General features: G+C 47.9%; 1 protein-coding gene across 1 annotated transcript in view; it reads right to left on the reverse strand.

The window, feature by feature from the left end:
- Nucleotides 1-14,960, reverse strand: part of SPON1 (spondin 1) — a 248,651-nt gene extending 233,691 nt beyond the window's left edge. The window contains exon 1 of the mRNA XM_025848450.2: nt 14,489-14,960. Coding sequence (XP_025704235.1) covers nt 14,489-14,726 — 238 coding nt within the window. The 5' untranslated portion in view covers nt 14,727-14,960. The remainder of the gene's footprint in view (nt 1-14,488) is intronic.
- Nucleotides 14,961-15,184: the final 224 nt, after the last annotated feature.

Consider the following 15,184-nt stretch of genomic DNA (forward strand, 5'->3'; position numbering starts at 1 on the left):
TGAAAAGACACTCGACCTTGTTAGTGAACAGGGAGATAAAAATTACTGCATTTCTACCAGATTGACTAAACGTAAAAGGATTAACAATATCAAACATTAACTGGAACTTTCACACACCGGTGAACCAAAAACAAGCAATTTTCAATGGAAAAGTCTTCGGCAGTATTTACTGAGGCTGAACACATACATACCCTATGATCCAGTAATACCACCCTAAATCAACAGGGATGCATACAGATGTGTGCCACACAACACCTGTCAGAAGATTCCTAGTAACATTGTTTGTATCGGCACCCAAACGGAAACACTCAATGTCCATTATCAGTAGGACGGATATGTAAGTTGTGGCATATTCGTATAATTGAATGCACTGTAGTCATGAAAATGAAGGAATTACTACTACATACTACAACAGGAATGAACCTCATAAACATAAGTGAAAGAAGACACACAAAATAATACAAAAGCTGTGTGTCTTCTTTCACTCAAGATTTATATAAAGTTCAAAAACAGACTAATCTATGATGCCAGAGGTCAGGACAGCAGTTACACATGTGGCAAAGTGGAGTGAGAAGTGATCTGGAGGGGCACAAGGGATGCCTCTGGAGTGCTGATCATGTTCTGTTTCTCGATCTGGGGACCGGTTGCCTGAGTGTATTCAACATGTGATAATTCACTAAGCTTTGTGATTTGTGAACTTTCCCATTGGTAAGTTATATTTTGATAAAAATATTATTAAGTAATGTTTCTGAATGATAAATATTCACCTTTTTTGTACATCTGGGTAGTACACTTAAAGGGCTAACTCAGCTTCCCAGAGTGCTGCATTCCTGTCGGTTCGAAAACACTGAGGGCATATTCTACCTCACTGAATACAACCCACAAGATGCAGGCTCTGGAGGCTGAACTCAGTGTGGGGCTTCGATCCCTAATTATCGCTGGTGATGATGGTAGTACACAGTATAATCTGAAGGAAGACAAGAGATCCGATCCCCCCAGAGAGCCCCATTATATGACTCTTTCCTGAAAGAGTGTAGTATGTTCTGAGTCCCAGTAATGACTGAAGATGACAGCTCGGCAATAAATAATAGAATCTTCTCTCTAATGACGCCTCCAAAGTGCCTCCCAAAAGAGGCCATTAAGAGACCCAAGAAATTCAAGAAAAAAATGCTTATGAAGGATTTAAAAACAAAAACAAAAAAGGTCCATTCAGAGCCATCCTGTGAGCACATCCAGGGAACCGGTTGAGAGCAAAGATGTCGGATGAGCATTCTAGAGCTATCATTTATTAATTATGTGACCACTGGCAAGTTATTTCACTTCCCTGTTCCCTCATTTTTAAAAAGAAGTTAATGATATTGCCTTTCTTGTAGGAATGTGGAGAGGATTAAATAAACATTTATTACAGAGCCTGGCATAAAAGGATTCAAGACCTGTAATGGACGCTGGTGGGGGTGCTGGTGACGTTGGGGCTGAAGAAGATGATGACGAAGGTGATGATTATGATGATAAATATCATGATGCTCTGCAGGCTGATTAACCCACAATGGTTTTCAAAAAGCTGGTCCTCAGGGACAATCATTGAACCACCAAAGAAAAACTCTAGGGGGCGCTAATGAAGGCTCACTGAAAGGACTGCAGTGGGGGTAATCCTCACAGGATTTGGGGACGATCCTCAAAGTCCAGGTTATGGGGAGATCTGGGTAAGCACTTATAATGAACAGTCTTCCTACAGCTCATCACACCCAATACAGGGTGTCCTGTGAGGTCCCCTCAGTCCCTCAGCCCCACACACCATATAGCCTTTCAACACTCCTTCCCTTTTTCAGAATTCCTCTCACCCAATTTTAAGTACATACTTATTTGTGAGTTATATGTTAAATGCTGGTCTCCCCTAATAACCTGTAAGCTCCATGAAGGCAGGGACCAAGTCTGTCTTAAGCTGCACTGTATTTTTAGCATTTAGTGTGCCTTTTAACACACAGTATATGCTCAATAAGGACTCATTAAATGAATGAATGAAAAAGTGTTCATTTGTCTTCAATGCATAGTTTGCTTCCTCCTGCTCTGGTCCCTCCTTCAAAGTTCCCCTGGGTTACCATGTGTAGTATGTCAGCCTCCCTCATCCTTTTGTTACTGAGCATTTGTCTGTGCCAGCCCAGTGCTCTGCCCCTGGAGACACAGAGAAAAGACATGGCCTCTCCTTCTAGAAGCATATAATCTAAGAGCTGGGAAGAAAAGACACATCTGCAGATATTTTTTATAACATATGATGGGTGTTCTGGAGGTAGGAACAAGGTGCTCTGGGATCCCAGAGGAAGGAGCATCTGGGTCTAAGGTGGGAGTCAGAGGAGGCTTCAAGGAGGCGGTGGCATTTGAGCTCCAAGTTGAATGAGGAATAGGAGTTTGTCCAGTAGACGAGAGGACTAACAGCACTCCAGGTAGAAGGAAAGGCATGATGAGCCAGTCTTGACTTTGGAAACCAGAAGCAATTCTGTATTTCATAAAATGCAAGCTGGGAGTGAGAGTATGCTAAGAGGTCCAGGGAAGAAGGTGAGCAGGGGGCAGAAACTTAAAAGCCTTCAAAGCCTTGGGATACCACCCTGGAGGTGATGAGGGGGACCTGGGGGGTTTGAGTTAGGGAATGTCATATTCAGATTTATGTTTTAAGAAGGTGAGACTGGAAGTTGCATGATTACTGAGTAATAGCCCTTCCCTAAAAACCAGTGGCAAGGGCCTCTCTGGCCTGCCTTGCTTGTATGAGGACCAATGTTTCACATTGGAGTCTGGCCTTAAATCTCTACACAAGGTTGAGTTCTCCCTATCCTTGGGTACACTAGCCATACGCAAACCCCAGTTCCCAAATAGCTTTCTGGGTCCTTCAAATGTCAGTGTATCAACCATCTAACACAAACTCTGATGAGCTGTTACCCAATTCATCTGTTGTGCCTATCACCCTCACTGGAGCTCATCCAGGACCATCATGCTCCCCACTCTGCCTTTGGGTTTCAGACTCCCCGGCTCCAACCTCAGTGAAAGGATCCTGAACCAGCTCTATCACAGGGCCAGCATCTGCCATCCACCTGCTAAATGTTACTGAGATGCCCGTCTTCTTGTCCCATACATCAACTATGGGGAACTTTAACTTCTGCCTTAACTTGCAACGGGGGCTTACAAGGGCTGCTGAAGCAGTCCACAAGCCACAGTGGTCCCCTCCCTGCTCTGCGTGACGTTCAGAGCACCAGGAAGCTGCAACTCACATGTTCACTTAGAAACTGGCACAACAGTTGAGCCAGGATTAGGCCGAAGATATTGGTGATGTTGACAGATGGGAAGACAGGGCTTAAAATCCAAAGGCGAGCAAGTGTGTATGGTGGGGTTGGCTTACCCTGTTCCCCTGGATGGTCTTCTTTAGCCAGTGCTTCAGCATTCCCAGCCAGAGATGAAACATCTCCCATTCCAAATGAAATAGCACACATATCTAAAAATCAAAAACTGTTTTTCTAGAATGGATATAGCTAACAGGTCTGGGTTCAAATCCCCCTGTTTACTATATGTAACCTTGGACAAGTTACTTAACCTCTCATGGTCTCAGTCTCTAATCTACTGTAAAATGGCAGTAAGAGTATTTATCTCATATTATTATTATGACAAGGAATGAATTAATATTTGTAATAGTAAGTATATATAAATGTTAAACTAACAGGATGTCTTACAAATAAATCATTCTCTTCTATAAAATAGGGATCATCATTATCATCTATCACGGGTCTGTTATAAGGATTAAAGGAGAAAATGTATATGAAGCACATTGCAACAGCTCAGTAGAAGCTCATTCTTTCCCCCATATGCTACCTCTTCATGGGACAGCTGGCAGCCAGATGAATGAGTCCTGAGCTGACCATTATGTGGACAGGAAGAGGGGTGGGTGGGAAGAAAGCTCCTGGGGGCTTGGAGGTGTGTCAGCCAAGAGAATACAGCTGGGAACATGGGTGAGGGCAGGTCGCGCCAAGGGCTGCACACTGTCCAGGAGCCTCACTTCTTCCACTACTTGGACGATCTTTGGGGCTGGATGATCTCTCTCCTGAAACATGATGTCACAGAAGGACGGCGACCCAAATTTAGTCTCTCTCCACATCCCAGTCACCTGGGTCCATGACCCAAAATGGACCAATCAGAATCCTTCTCTGAGATTTTCCTGTTTGGAGTTAAAGGGACAAGGGCTTTTCTTTTAGTTACAGAACTAACTGAAAGGTTTTTCATTCACGGTTCTTGGCAGCTATCCTCCTTGTTATTTGGAGAAAGTTTATCTGTAGTAAGAAAAATGAGGACAACAGATAGAAACACAGCCAAGAGATAGAGGATGGGACGAGCGAGACAGACAAGGTAGAAGGAAGGGGCGGAAAGGAGAAACGGGGGGGGAACGCTTTTGGGTCCCCAGATCTATTTATACCTGAAGCCAGACCCACCCCTAGATTTCCCAAATATGGGACTCAATAATTCTCTTTTTGCTTTACTTTGGTTGACTTTGTTCCTGTCATGTTGCCTGGGAAGAGCCTTCACTAATTTTGAAACAAAGAAAGAAAATAATTCTGCCTAGACTATATGATTCCTTAGCAGGCTAGGGAGACAGTGTTTGTGGCTAAACTGAAATGGCTGACCAGGAAAGTGGCAGTTGGTATGTAAGTACTGACTTTAAAACCATTAACTGATGTCAACTTGATGGAAAAACTCAAGGGACGTCAAAGGAGCCCGGACCTGCTCAACTATTCTTTTTTTTTTTTTTTTTTTTTTACTTATTTATTTGAGAGAGAGAGAGAGAGCATGAGATGGGGGGAGGGTCAGAGGGAGAAGCAGACTCCCCGCCGAGCAGGGAGCCCGATGTGGGACTCGATCCCGGGACTCCAGGATCATGACCTGAGCCGAAGGCAGTCGCTTAACCAACTGAGCCACCCAGGCGCCCTGCTCAACTATTCTTACCAGCTTCGATAAAGATTTCTAAGACTGCTTATCCCAATTCTCTCTAATCCAAATTAGATTATGTGGCTACGTCACTCAGTGACAGAATCCAGATTCATGAGTGGTTGACAGCCACAGGGATGGGCCCAAACATGCTGGATTAAGTCTGAGGAAGACGAAGACCAAGTCAGGAGGAATCTTAGGTTCAAGAACCAGTCGCACCAGTACAGGGAGAGAAGGGAAGCAAGCCTTCCCAGCAGTTCACAGGAATTTTTGCTGGCTACGAGCTCAGCATGATCCCAGAGTACAGCACGGCTGCCAAAATAGCAAACACAAGACCTGGCAAGCCTAACACAAACACAGTGTTCAGGACAAGGGAGATAATCCTTTCCCGTGTTCCATCCCTATCAGAGCACATCTGGAGTACAAAGTGCAAGGGGACAAGAAACAGCATCCTCGAAAGAAGGCTGAAGAAAGGGGGCATTTTGTCAGAAGAGATGTCAGAGTTGGTATTTCTCCACAAACACCCCAAGGGCAGACATATGGTCAAGGGGAGACCTTATTTACTCGTCTCCAAAGAACAGAACCTGGACCAATGAGTGGAAGTCGCATGGAAGGGAAACGTTGGCAAGAGAAAAGTACAACCAGCTCAGCTGTGGCTCAGGCTCTGCCAGTTTGCGAGCGTTGTCGCCTAAAGGAAGCTCACGATTCTTCTCTCCCCAGCACTCCATGGCTGAGGCAGGGGAAAGCTGCTATCATTCCAGCTTTGAGGACATTCTACTGGCCACTCTACTCGTGTCTCACTGCAGCAGGATAGGGCAGTGGTGTGAGCAGTGCTAACGTATGTGGAGCATGGGAGGCTGCGGTGGGGCTGGGAGAGGCTGTGATGGGGAAGCATGCTCATAGAAAACCACCTCATAGACCACCTTTTGACCACCTTCTCCTTGTGTCTCCCCATCTTGTTTTAAAAGAAAAAGGGGGGGCACGCCTGGGTGGCTCAGTTGGGTAAGCATCCGACTCTTGATTTCAGCTCAGGTCATGATCTCAGGGTTATGAGATCGAGCCCCATATGGAGCCCCACATTGGGTTCTGTGCTGGGTGTGGAGCCTGCTTAGGATTCTCTCTCTCCCTCTCCCTCTGCCCCCACTTCTGTCTCCCTCTCTATTAAAAAAAGAAAAAAAAAAAGGACAGATAATAGATTTCTGGAATCCAGCCCTTTGTTTGGGGTGGGTCCAGTGAAGCTATGGTTTGTTTGTTTGTTTGCTTAACTTTCAAATGATTCTGATGCATAGCTAGGTTTGGAAACCACACAAATGACCCCGCCAAGTGCTGATTCCAGGGAAATTCACTTAATAACTGGTGTCTAGGTTTGATGGATCAACAATTCTCTCTGCCTTATTCTTCATTCAATCAGAGCCAGTGTCTGAAGCTGGGAGCCCCTTCCCTTTGCTCTTTGGCTTGCTGTCCTTCTGCTCTTTACCTCTGAACCATCGATGACCCAACTTTCCGGCATGCCGATCTCCTTCCTCCCAACAGTCTTCACCTGGGACCCAGCCATCTGCCTGCCCTCACCCCCCCAGCCAATGCCCCCAGGGCAAGGGACATCCTTTCTCTCTGCTGCCATCACCTGGAGGTCCCTCCCTGCTGTTGGTCCCCAACCCTGGTCTCGCTTCTCTGGCTGAGAGAGAAACGCTTTCTCTTTCTCCCATCTAGCTCTCTTAGAGGGAGATCTCACACGAGGATTCTTCATTTTTTTTTCCCCCAAGAATAATGATTTAGTGTCTGTTACGTCCACAAACTGTTCTGGGTGCTAGAAATAAATGGCAAATAAGAAAGAAACAGTCCTCGCTCTCGTAAAGCTCATATTCTAGCTTGAGGAGGTAGATGATGCACAAGATAATTTCAGAGAGTGATTATGGGCTATGATGAAAATAAAATCAGGCCAAAGTAATGGGAAACATAAATTGGTGGTCAGAGAAGCCTCTTCAAAGGGATAAAATCTGAGCTGAAACTTAAAAGACAAGGGGCGAGCCATATGAAGATGTGGGCATGACCACTCTAGTCGTGGGGAAGAGCATGTACAAAGGCTCTGGGGTAGGAATGAGCCTGGTGTGTTTGGAAAATTCAAAGGATAGTGTTGCCGCTGCCGGGAGAAAGAAAAGGAAGGGAAGAAAATGAAGAGGGATGAAAGGGAGAAAGAGAAGAGGAGGAGGGGAGGGTAAGGAGGAGGAGCCTGAGAGTTTCCTATAGCAGCTAGAATCACCATCCAGTTTGTATGACCCGGTCTGTGTCTGCCCATCCTCTCACACCCCTAGCCCCCACACATGGTGGCTTGTGCTTGGGTCCTTCCCTGCTCTCCTGTTGTCTCACGAAGTCCATGAGGCATATTTGCAAATATCGGAGCCACAGCTGTAGATAGGGTTTGAGTTATTGCCCAGGGTCTTCCGGGCCTCAGCTAATCTGTAGATGTGTTTAAGTTTCCCAGACCCTTTCATGGAAGTTTTGAATATTCTGTGAAAGTTAGAAGCCTTGTCTATGTAGAGCTCACAAGGACATCTGGTGATGTCACCTAACTCCCTGCCCTTCCCATTCTAGCCTCAACTCCAGCCCAGCCAAGACACCCTGTAAAAGTGGGAAATGTATACCAGTAAGAGCTGGCCAGCCATGTGGAAAGCGTTATGTGGCGGGGTGAGCTCGCCGATACTGTAGGTGCCTATGACATCATCACACACAATGGTATTCTGTCCGAAGAGAAACAGAGGAATGAACACCTTTGATAGTTTGGGCCACTTTGCCACTCCATGCAATGCATGCACTTGCTTGAGTGCGCCTGAGAGGAGACTCTCGTTCCCTCACTCCTTCAGAGTCAGTATTTTGTACCTGTCATGTCAGTGGTTGAGGACCAGCAAATCGCTTGTTTTTCCTGTCACTCAACTGAGGGAGCATTGGTCCCTTTCAATAGTGGACGGACAATTAGAAGTGCTGGACTTACTGAGAAATACCGGTTCACTTCCATTCCCCACTAACAGAACTGTCTGGAAGGGGGCACAAATAAGGCTGCACTGAATCTAGGACCCACGTTGCTGATGTACAATTTGAAAGGATTTTTAAGGAATAATTTTGACCTGTGGGATCTTTGCTTTCCACAGTGCTTCTTGAACCTAACTCTCAAGTAAGATGGGACACCAGTCTCCTCAAATTGTCATTCATTTTCGCTCTGAATATATACTCCAGCGAGCTTTTGTTTCTTCTCTTTTAGTTTCTTTTCCCTTCCCCTCCTCCCCCTTCTTCCTCCCTCTCTCTCTCTTCTTCCTCCTCCTCCACTTCTTTCTGTTCTTCTTTTCTCTCTCATGTTCTTGTTTTATCCACTTCCTCCTTCATCCCTTTTCCTTATAGCTTCCTCCTTTATTGAGGGAGAGGGCGAGACAGAACAGGCCACTCTGACATATTGGCCCCTTTTTTTTCTTCTCAGTATGAAATCTATCAACACACACACACACACACACACACACTCACTCCTTCCCCTGTGGACTCATTTAGCAAGTATATCAACTTCACATGCTGTTGAGAAGACCATCTAGATACATTTCACTGAGTGAGAGGACTTGAAATACTGTGTTTTTATACGACTATGCATTAAAACATGTGGCAGAGATAGCTATTGGCCCTTTAAATCCATTTTCACCTTCATCCTTTTGGAAAACAACAACAACAAATCCTTTCCCCAAGTTTTAGCTGGGCATGTGGCTGCCCAGTTAAATGTTCCCAGGCTCCCTTGCAGCTAGGTGTAGTGAAGTCACTAAATTCTTACCAGTGGAGTGTGTTGGGAAGTGCTGAGCACCATTCTGGGTCACATGATGAGAAAGAAAGCTGCCTGCTGACCAGAACCCAGATGTGTTGGTAGTGACATGGCTGTAACCATTCTGATGAGAACACCCCACAACAGTGCTGTCCAGCTGCTCAATGCAGGTGAAATTCATTGTATTGGTTAACAAGTAACCAGTAGGGATAAGTGTAAAACAAATAAAATTAATTTTAACACTATGCTTTATTTAACCTAATATATACCATTATCACTTCAATATGCAATCAATATAAAAAATTATTGAGAAGTTTATTTTTCTTTCATCCTGATTTTTCAACAACCAGTGCGTACTTAACACTCACAGCACATCTCGATTTGGACCAGCTACGTTTCAGGTGCTGTAACTCTTGGCCGCCTACTGGACAACAGAGTGCTAGGGGATTGGCAAAGCAACACAACAGAGGGAATCTGGGTTCCTCGTTGACCCTGTGAGGCAAAGCTGTCCATCATCTTAGACTTCCCATTTACCTCTTATTTAAAACACTGTATTTTGGGGTCTCTTTGAAACACAAGCTTTTTTTTTTTTTTCTTCTCCCTTGGAAGGATGCTCTTATTGAACGAAACATAAGCTTAACCTGTATCTTGACTACTATAACACGGTAAGAGGTTTTCCTCTCCCACAGAAATTAATATTGAGCCGAATCTGACACTCTATATAACAAGCAAATGGAGAGTAATAGTGAAAAATTCTTGATATATCAGCCCATGTTTGTGAACATATCAGCAATTACACCCTATTGTTCCAATTGAGTCCGTCAGCAGCAATGGAATGACAATTTCACCGTATATGGGGGAGTACCCAAGTTCTAACCTTGACAAATGTCTATTTGATATGCTTTCATTTTTTGTATGTTTTGATTTTTTTCCCTGCATTTCAGGAAACTCAAAGCAGTAAGCAATCTCTTTTAATTTTTATTATCATTTTGAACTAAATGCTTATTAAAAGGGGGCAAAGTTTAAGAAATAAAGTTACATGATAAAAAAGAGGGGAATGGTAGAAGAAAAGAGGAGAGGTGGGGGGTGACTTATAGGTAATTACAATACCATCAGCAGTACTTAATTTTTGTAGCCCCCCCCCCAGATCAGAAATAGTTTGTTTAAAAGACCTTATCCAGTTTAAATTTCTCAGATTCTCCATATGTACTTTACAAATACATAATTTTGTAGGCATGGTAGTATAAGTCTGCATGTAAAAATAAACCAACTATCAAATTAAGGGTTTTTTTCCTATCCAATTTGTTTCTGTATCCCCACAAACAAAAGGAATTGGCTAAAGATTGACAAGGTTGTTCATGTTTCTAAATTAATTCTCTGGTTTATGAGGAAATGCAATCCTGAAGTCTATAAAAAGAAAAAAAGCAAATGTATATAAGGAGCCATCGCTTTATACTTTGTATCCCAAGATATGTCAGTTCTTATCTTGAAATGTTGCTTCTTTCCTTCAGTGAAGACTCACCATCCAGAAGGCCTAGGGTAGCTAGAGTCAATTCATTTTATTACCCCTTCATTTCATGTGTCAATATAGAAGACTGGTTAAGAACAAGATTTAGGAGTCAGACATCCCTTAGTTTGTATCCTGACTCCACTGATTATTAGCTGTGTGATCATGGGCAAGTTACTAAACCTCTCTATGACTTGGTCTTCCCATCTGTAAAATAAGAATAACAATAAATTGCCTCAAAGTACTGTAAGGAATAAGTGAGATGAGTAGGAAGTGCTTAACACAATGTCTCATCCAGTGTCGCTGCCAAGTATTTTTCTATTTCCAAAATAATCATCTTAATATATATATTTTTGAGCACTTACTCTATGACAGCTTTTTTAAAAAAAAAAAACAAATTATTTCTGACTCTCACAGCAATGCTGTAAGAGGAGGGGAAGCACTCTCATTTTACAGCTGGAGAAACTGGCTCAGAGAGGTGAAGAGGCCTGCCTGAGGTCACACAGTGAATTTATGACTGAGCAGAAGTTGAAACAGACCCAGTCAACATCAAAGCCTATGCTCTTTCTACCAGACTGAGATGGGGCTCTCCAGGACACCCACTCCTATGGCATTGTGTGCCCCAGAGTGGGACAAAGAAAGAGAAAGCCAAGCAGCTTTGGAGGTCTCCAAACCTCCCGGTTTAGAATAAATCCCCCAATTATGCTTGAAGTTGGACAAGCTTTTGAAATCTCAACTGGACATTCTTTTCCCATCAAGTTCCTTGAAATTTCCCTTTAAAGAGCATCTAGGAAAAGCCACTCTCATTAGCTAGGGTCTGGCTTTATTTTCCTAATAAACAGACCTTTAGTCAGACAAAAGAGCCTCTTTTATTTTCAATCAATTCTTGAACATTTCAGCTGATTTTCTTCTATTTGGCTTGAAATTGTGATCTGGGAATGGCTGGTCCTGCAAATTGTCCTCCTATAAGGGAAGCCCCTTGAGGATCCTCAACTTGTTATTTTTAATCACTGTAATCTCCCTGTCAAAGGAGGCCATGGTTAGAAACAGAGCAGGCCTTTCAGAGCTTTCTAAAGCACAATTATTGCCAAGGGAGGGGGGACAGGGGAAAGAGGGAGGGAGAGTAGAGAGAAGTGGTGGGAGAGAGAAGGAAGGCAATATAGTACTAACAACTTGGAAAAGTTTGAATAATAATCTCCATTGGATCCTGGCTGGTGAGAAGAAACCCCATGTTTTTCTATATATATATATATAGATATAGATATATAGATATAGATATAGATATATAGATATATAGATATATAGATATATAGATATATAGATATTTTTTTTAACAGTGACCATTTTAATCCAGTGTAGCATACCTAACGGAGATCCTGGGTGGGGGGTGTGGAGAGCAGAAGCTCTTCAGGGATGTACTGGAAGTCTGGGGACAAAGATTTCAGGCAGGAAAACAAGCCATTGATTCCAAGACTTGTGGGGGGCTCTAACTCAAGAAAAAGTAAAAAAGCAACTTGAACACCAGGGGAATGTTAACTCCCACAGCCCTGAGTCAATACCTGAGCAGAATGCATTTGATTTACTTTTAACGTAATTATCCTAAGAAAGTATAAGCCAACAGAAAATGTCACAAACTAGGCAAGCGCCCTTTTCTTCCTGACTTTGAGTGGCGGAATCAGGTTGGCTAATCTCAGAGTATTTATTCAGTAGCCCAGAGCATGGTTCCTGCAACATCTTCCTTTCAAGATCTCTTAGGCACCAGAAGGGAGAAAAGGTGACCACGGGCCAACAGCCCGAGTGGGGAGTCACAGTCCAAAAGGCTAATGTTTAGGCTGGAAAAACTTGTAGGTGAAAGTCTAGTGCTCCCCTGTCCCCTAGCCCTGGTCCTCACCTCCAGGCCATGGACACTCTGGCAGTTGTGGAACCCGGCCAATCATGTGAATACCAGGTGCCCCTGCTCCCCAGGGTTGGGGTACCTGTCGCCCATACTCAGCCCAACAGGGAGGATTTGTGTGGGAAGAAATGCCTGGTAACACACTGGGCATGGGCCCCTGACTTGCCTAAATCACCTAAAAATATCCTCTTGGGTTTATATTAAGAATAATCTTAGGCTAGTGTGGAGAAACCATTCATTCATTCATTCCATTAATTCATGAGGACCCAGAGAGCCACAATCACTGGTAGATTGTGCCGAGAACACCATTTAATCAATCACATACACACACATCAAAACCAAATCTGACTAGGCACATCCTTCCGTTATTAAGCCAATAAGGGCCTCATATCCAACTCAGACAAACATGTACTGGGCACCTCAGGCACACTCATCTTTCTCAACTCATTTACTCCCTACAACCACCAGAGCGGTTGGATAAATAGCTACTTTCACTGCTGGGAAATAAGTTCAGAGAAATTAAAGGACTTGCACAAGGTCACACGGCTACTAAAGGCAAGTCCGTCTGAATCCAAAGCTGCCTCTTTCCCTGCCACGTGGAGCTTGGGCGGGTTCCCCAGGGAAACCAGGTCCTCGGTTTTGGTGAGACCTCAAGAGGCGAAGGGGGGGTGCGTCCGCCTCCCTCCAGTCCACGGAGAGGACTGGCTGTCTCCCAGCTCCTCGGAAAGGCTGTGGCCGCACCCGCAGGCCCGCTACCCAGCGGGCTCCCTCCCGGGCTGGGCCGGGGGTTCTTTCTCCGCGCAGTAGCGAGGGTCCCGCCGGCCGGCGCGCGCGGGGAGTCGGGGGCTCGCCCTGCGCGGAGCGCCGCCACGTACGGGGGGCGCCCGGACGCAGCTCTGTGAAGCTCTAGGTGCACAGAGTCTGGGACACGATCCCAGGGACGTAATCCCGGAAAACCGGGAGAAGCGTTCTGGGAAGGGTAGCGCCTGCTTACGGTGAACTGTGCGGCGGGGACGCCCGCTGACAGTGGCCCAAACTTTCTCCAGTGTTCTCCCACCGCTTTCTCCCTCAGCGCTTTGGGAACCCGGAAGGCGGGGATGCAAGGGCGGCGGCTTCGAGCCCACCAGCTGCCCCCAAGACCCGCTCTTCCCTGCGAGGCACCAGAGCTGACTTACGAAGAGCCGGGGGGTGGGGGCGGGCGGGGATGGGTGGGTGGGGGGCAGGCAGCCCATCACTCCCCGCCCGCGGAGCCCCAGGTGAGACCGGGCAGGCTTCCTTCCCTGCCCCAGGTCCTGTCTCCCAACTGGAGTACGGCGGGGAAAAGATGTCTGGGGGAGATGATGGGCTGCGGAGAGAGGCGGCGGGCGGCGGGATGGAGTCAGGGGGCTTCAGGTCTGCGCGGGTCGAGCGGCTCTCCTGGCCAGGAGGTGCTCACCTGCCTGGACATCCCCTCCCTGCGCTCAGCCGAGGAGCGTAGGCGCGACATCCCCCGGCACAGAGCCTCGGGGTGGCTGGAGCCAGGGTACCCCGGCCTCCAGGGAGCAGGCCTCGGGAATTTGGGCTTCCCTTTCCGTCTTCACCGGGTTTTCCTTCCCATTCCGAGCCCACACAGAGCTCCTCGGAGGCCCATTCCACTGGGAGCCTGTCCTAGAAATCCAGACCCTTCTCCCTCGCCTGGGACCATCGGAAAATAATTTGGAGTTCTTGCCGGGGACCCTTCTGAAAGCTTCAGGCTCTTCCTCCCCTCCTCCCAGTGCCCCGGGACCAGTCAAGGGAGAAACCGAAGTCCCTTTTCGGGAAGGCATCTGTCCGAGGAAGCCGGAGTGACCATCCCGGGAGGGGGGTGGCGGGCTGCTCTGAGAGAAGCTGGTATCCTCCCCTTCAGGGACGGGAGAGGGGAAAGCCTGTCCCCCACCTGGTCTGGGACCCGACAGAGAGAAACCAGAGTTCCCTCCACTCCAGAGGCGGATCTGGAGGAAGACGGGTTTCCACTGCTTTCCCGGAGCGGGCCGGGGTGGGGAGAAGCCAGGTTCCCTCCCAGCCAGGCCGGTGTGGCGCGTTGCTCGGCTGCAGCCCACGCCCGAGAGCCGCGCGTCCGAGATGGGGCTGCCCCGCCGGGCTGCAGTCCCCACGACGGCCCCGGACGCTGGCTCGGGAGCCGCGCGGAGCTCGCTGCGAGAGGGGCTGAGGGCGGCCAGGACAGAGGGCCCTTGCGGGGCTCTGCCGGCACCGTGCGCCCGGGGACCGTGCGCCCTCCTCCGGCACCGCGCGGTCCGCACCCTTCTGGGGGCCGGGTTCCGCGCCCCCAGCGCCACGCCGGGCCACTTACCACGGTAGCTGGTTCCCGGCTTGTAGAAGTCGGGGTCGCCCTCCACGCGGAGGCTGAACTCAGTGTAGCCCTCGCGCCGCGTGCCCTGGGCGCGCAGGATGCGGCTGCAGTAGCCCTCCGACTTGGGCACTTTGTCCAGGGTCTCGTCGGAGAAGGCCAGCGCCGCGGCCAGGGGCAGCGCCAGGGCCAGCAGCGCTGGACTCCGACTCAGCCTCAGGGGCTCTGGGGACAGCCTCATCCTCGCGGGCGCTCAACTTTGTGCCGCTGCCGCCCGTCCTCGCCACGCGACGCCTGCCCGAAGGGGTCCCCGGAGAAGCGAGACCTGGCGGAGCCCGGGCGGGGAGCGGGAGCTGGGAGCCGGCGCCAGCAACCGGGAGACCGTGCGTGTCTCGGCTTGGCGGCTGCCGAGCTGCGCCGCGCGGAGCTGAGCTGAGCTAGCGGAGCCGCGCGAGGAAGGGAGGGCGGCGGCGTAGGGGGAGGAGGGCGGGCTGATTTTGCCCAGATCCCCGAGCGCAGCGCTGTTTTGTTTCCGAGCTGGCGATTAGCTGCGCGGCCGTGTTTATTTTACGACGCTGGATTCCCAGGGTCTGGCGAGGAAATCATAAGGCACGGGGACACGGCGGGCTCTGTCCCACCACCAAGGAAGCTGCTACCCCAACCCCAGCTACACCTTTGCACCCTGTGGAGTAACAAAAC

The sequence above is a fragment of the Callorhinus ursinus genome, unplaced genomic scaffold, assembly GCF_003265705.2.
Source record: "Callorhinus ursinus isolate GAN/ISIS: 27379988/994484 unplaced genomic scaffold, GSC_fseal_2.0 scaffold49, whole genome shotgun sequence".
Classification (NCBI taxonomy): Eukaryota; Metazoa; Chordata; class Mammalia; order Carnivora; family Otariidae; genus Callorhinus; species Callorhinus ursinus.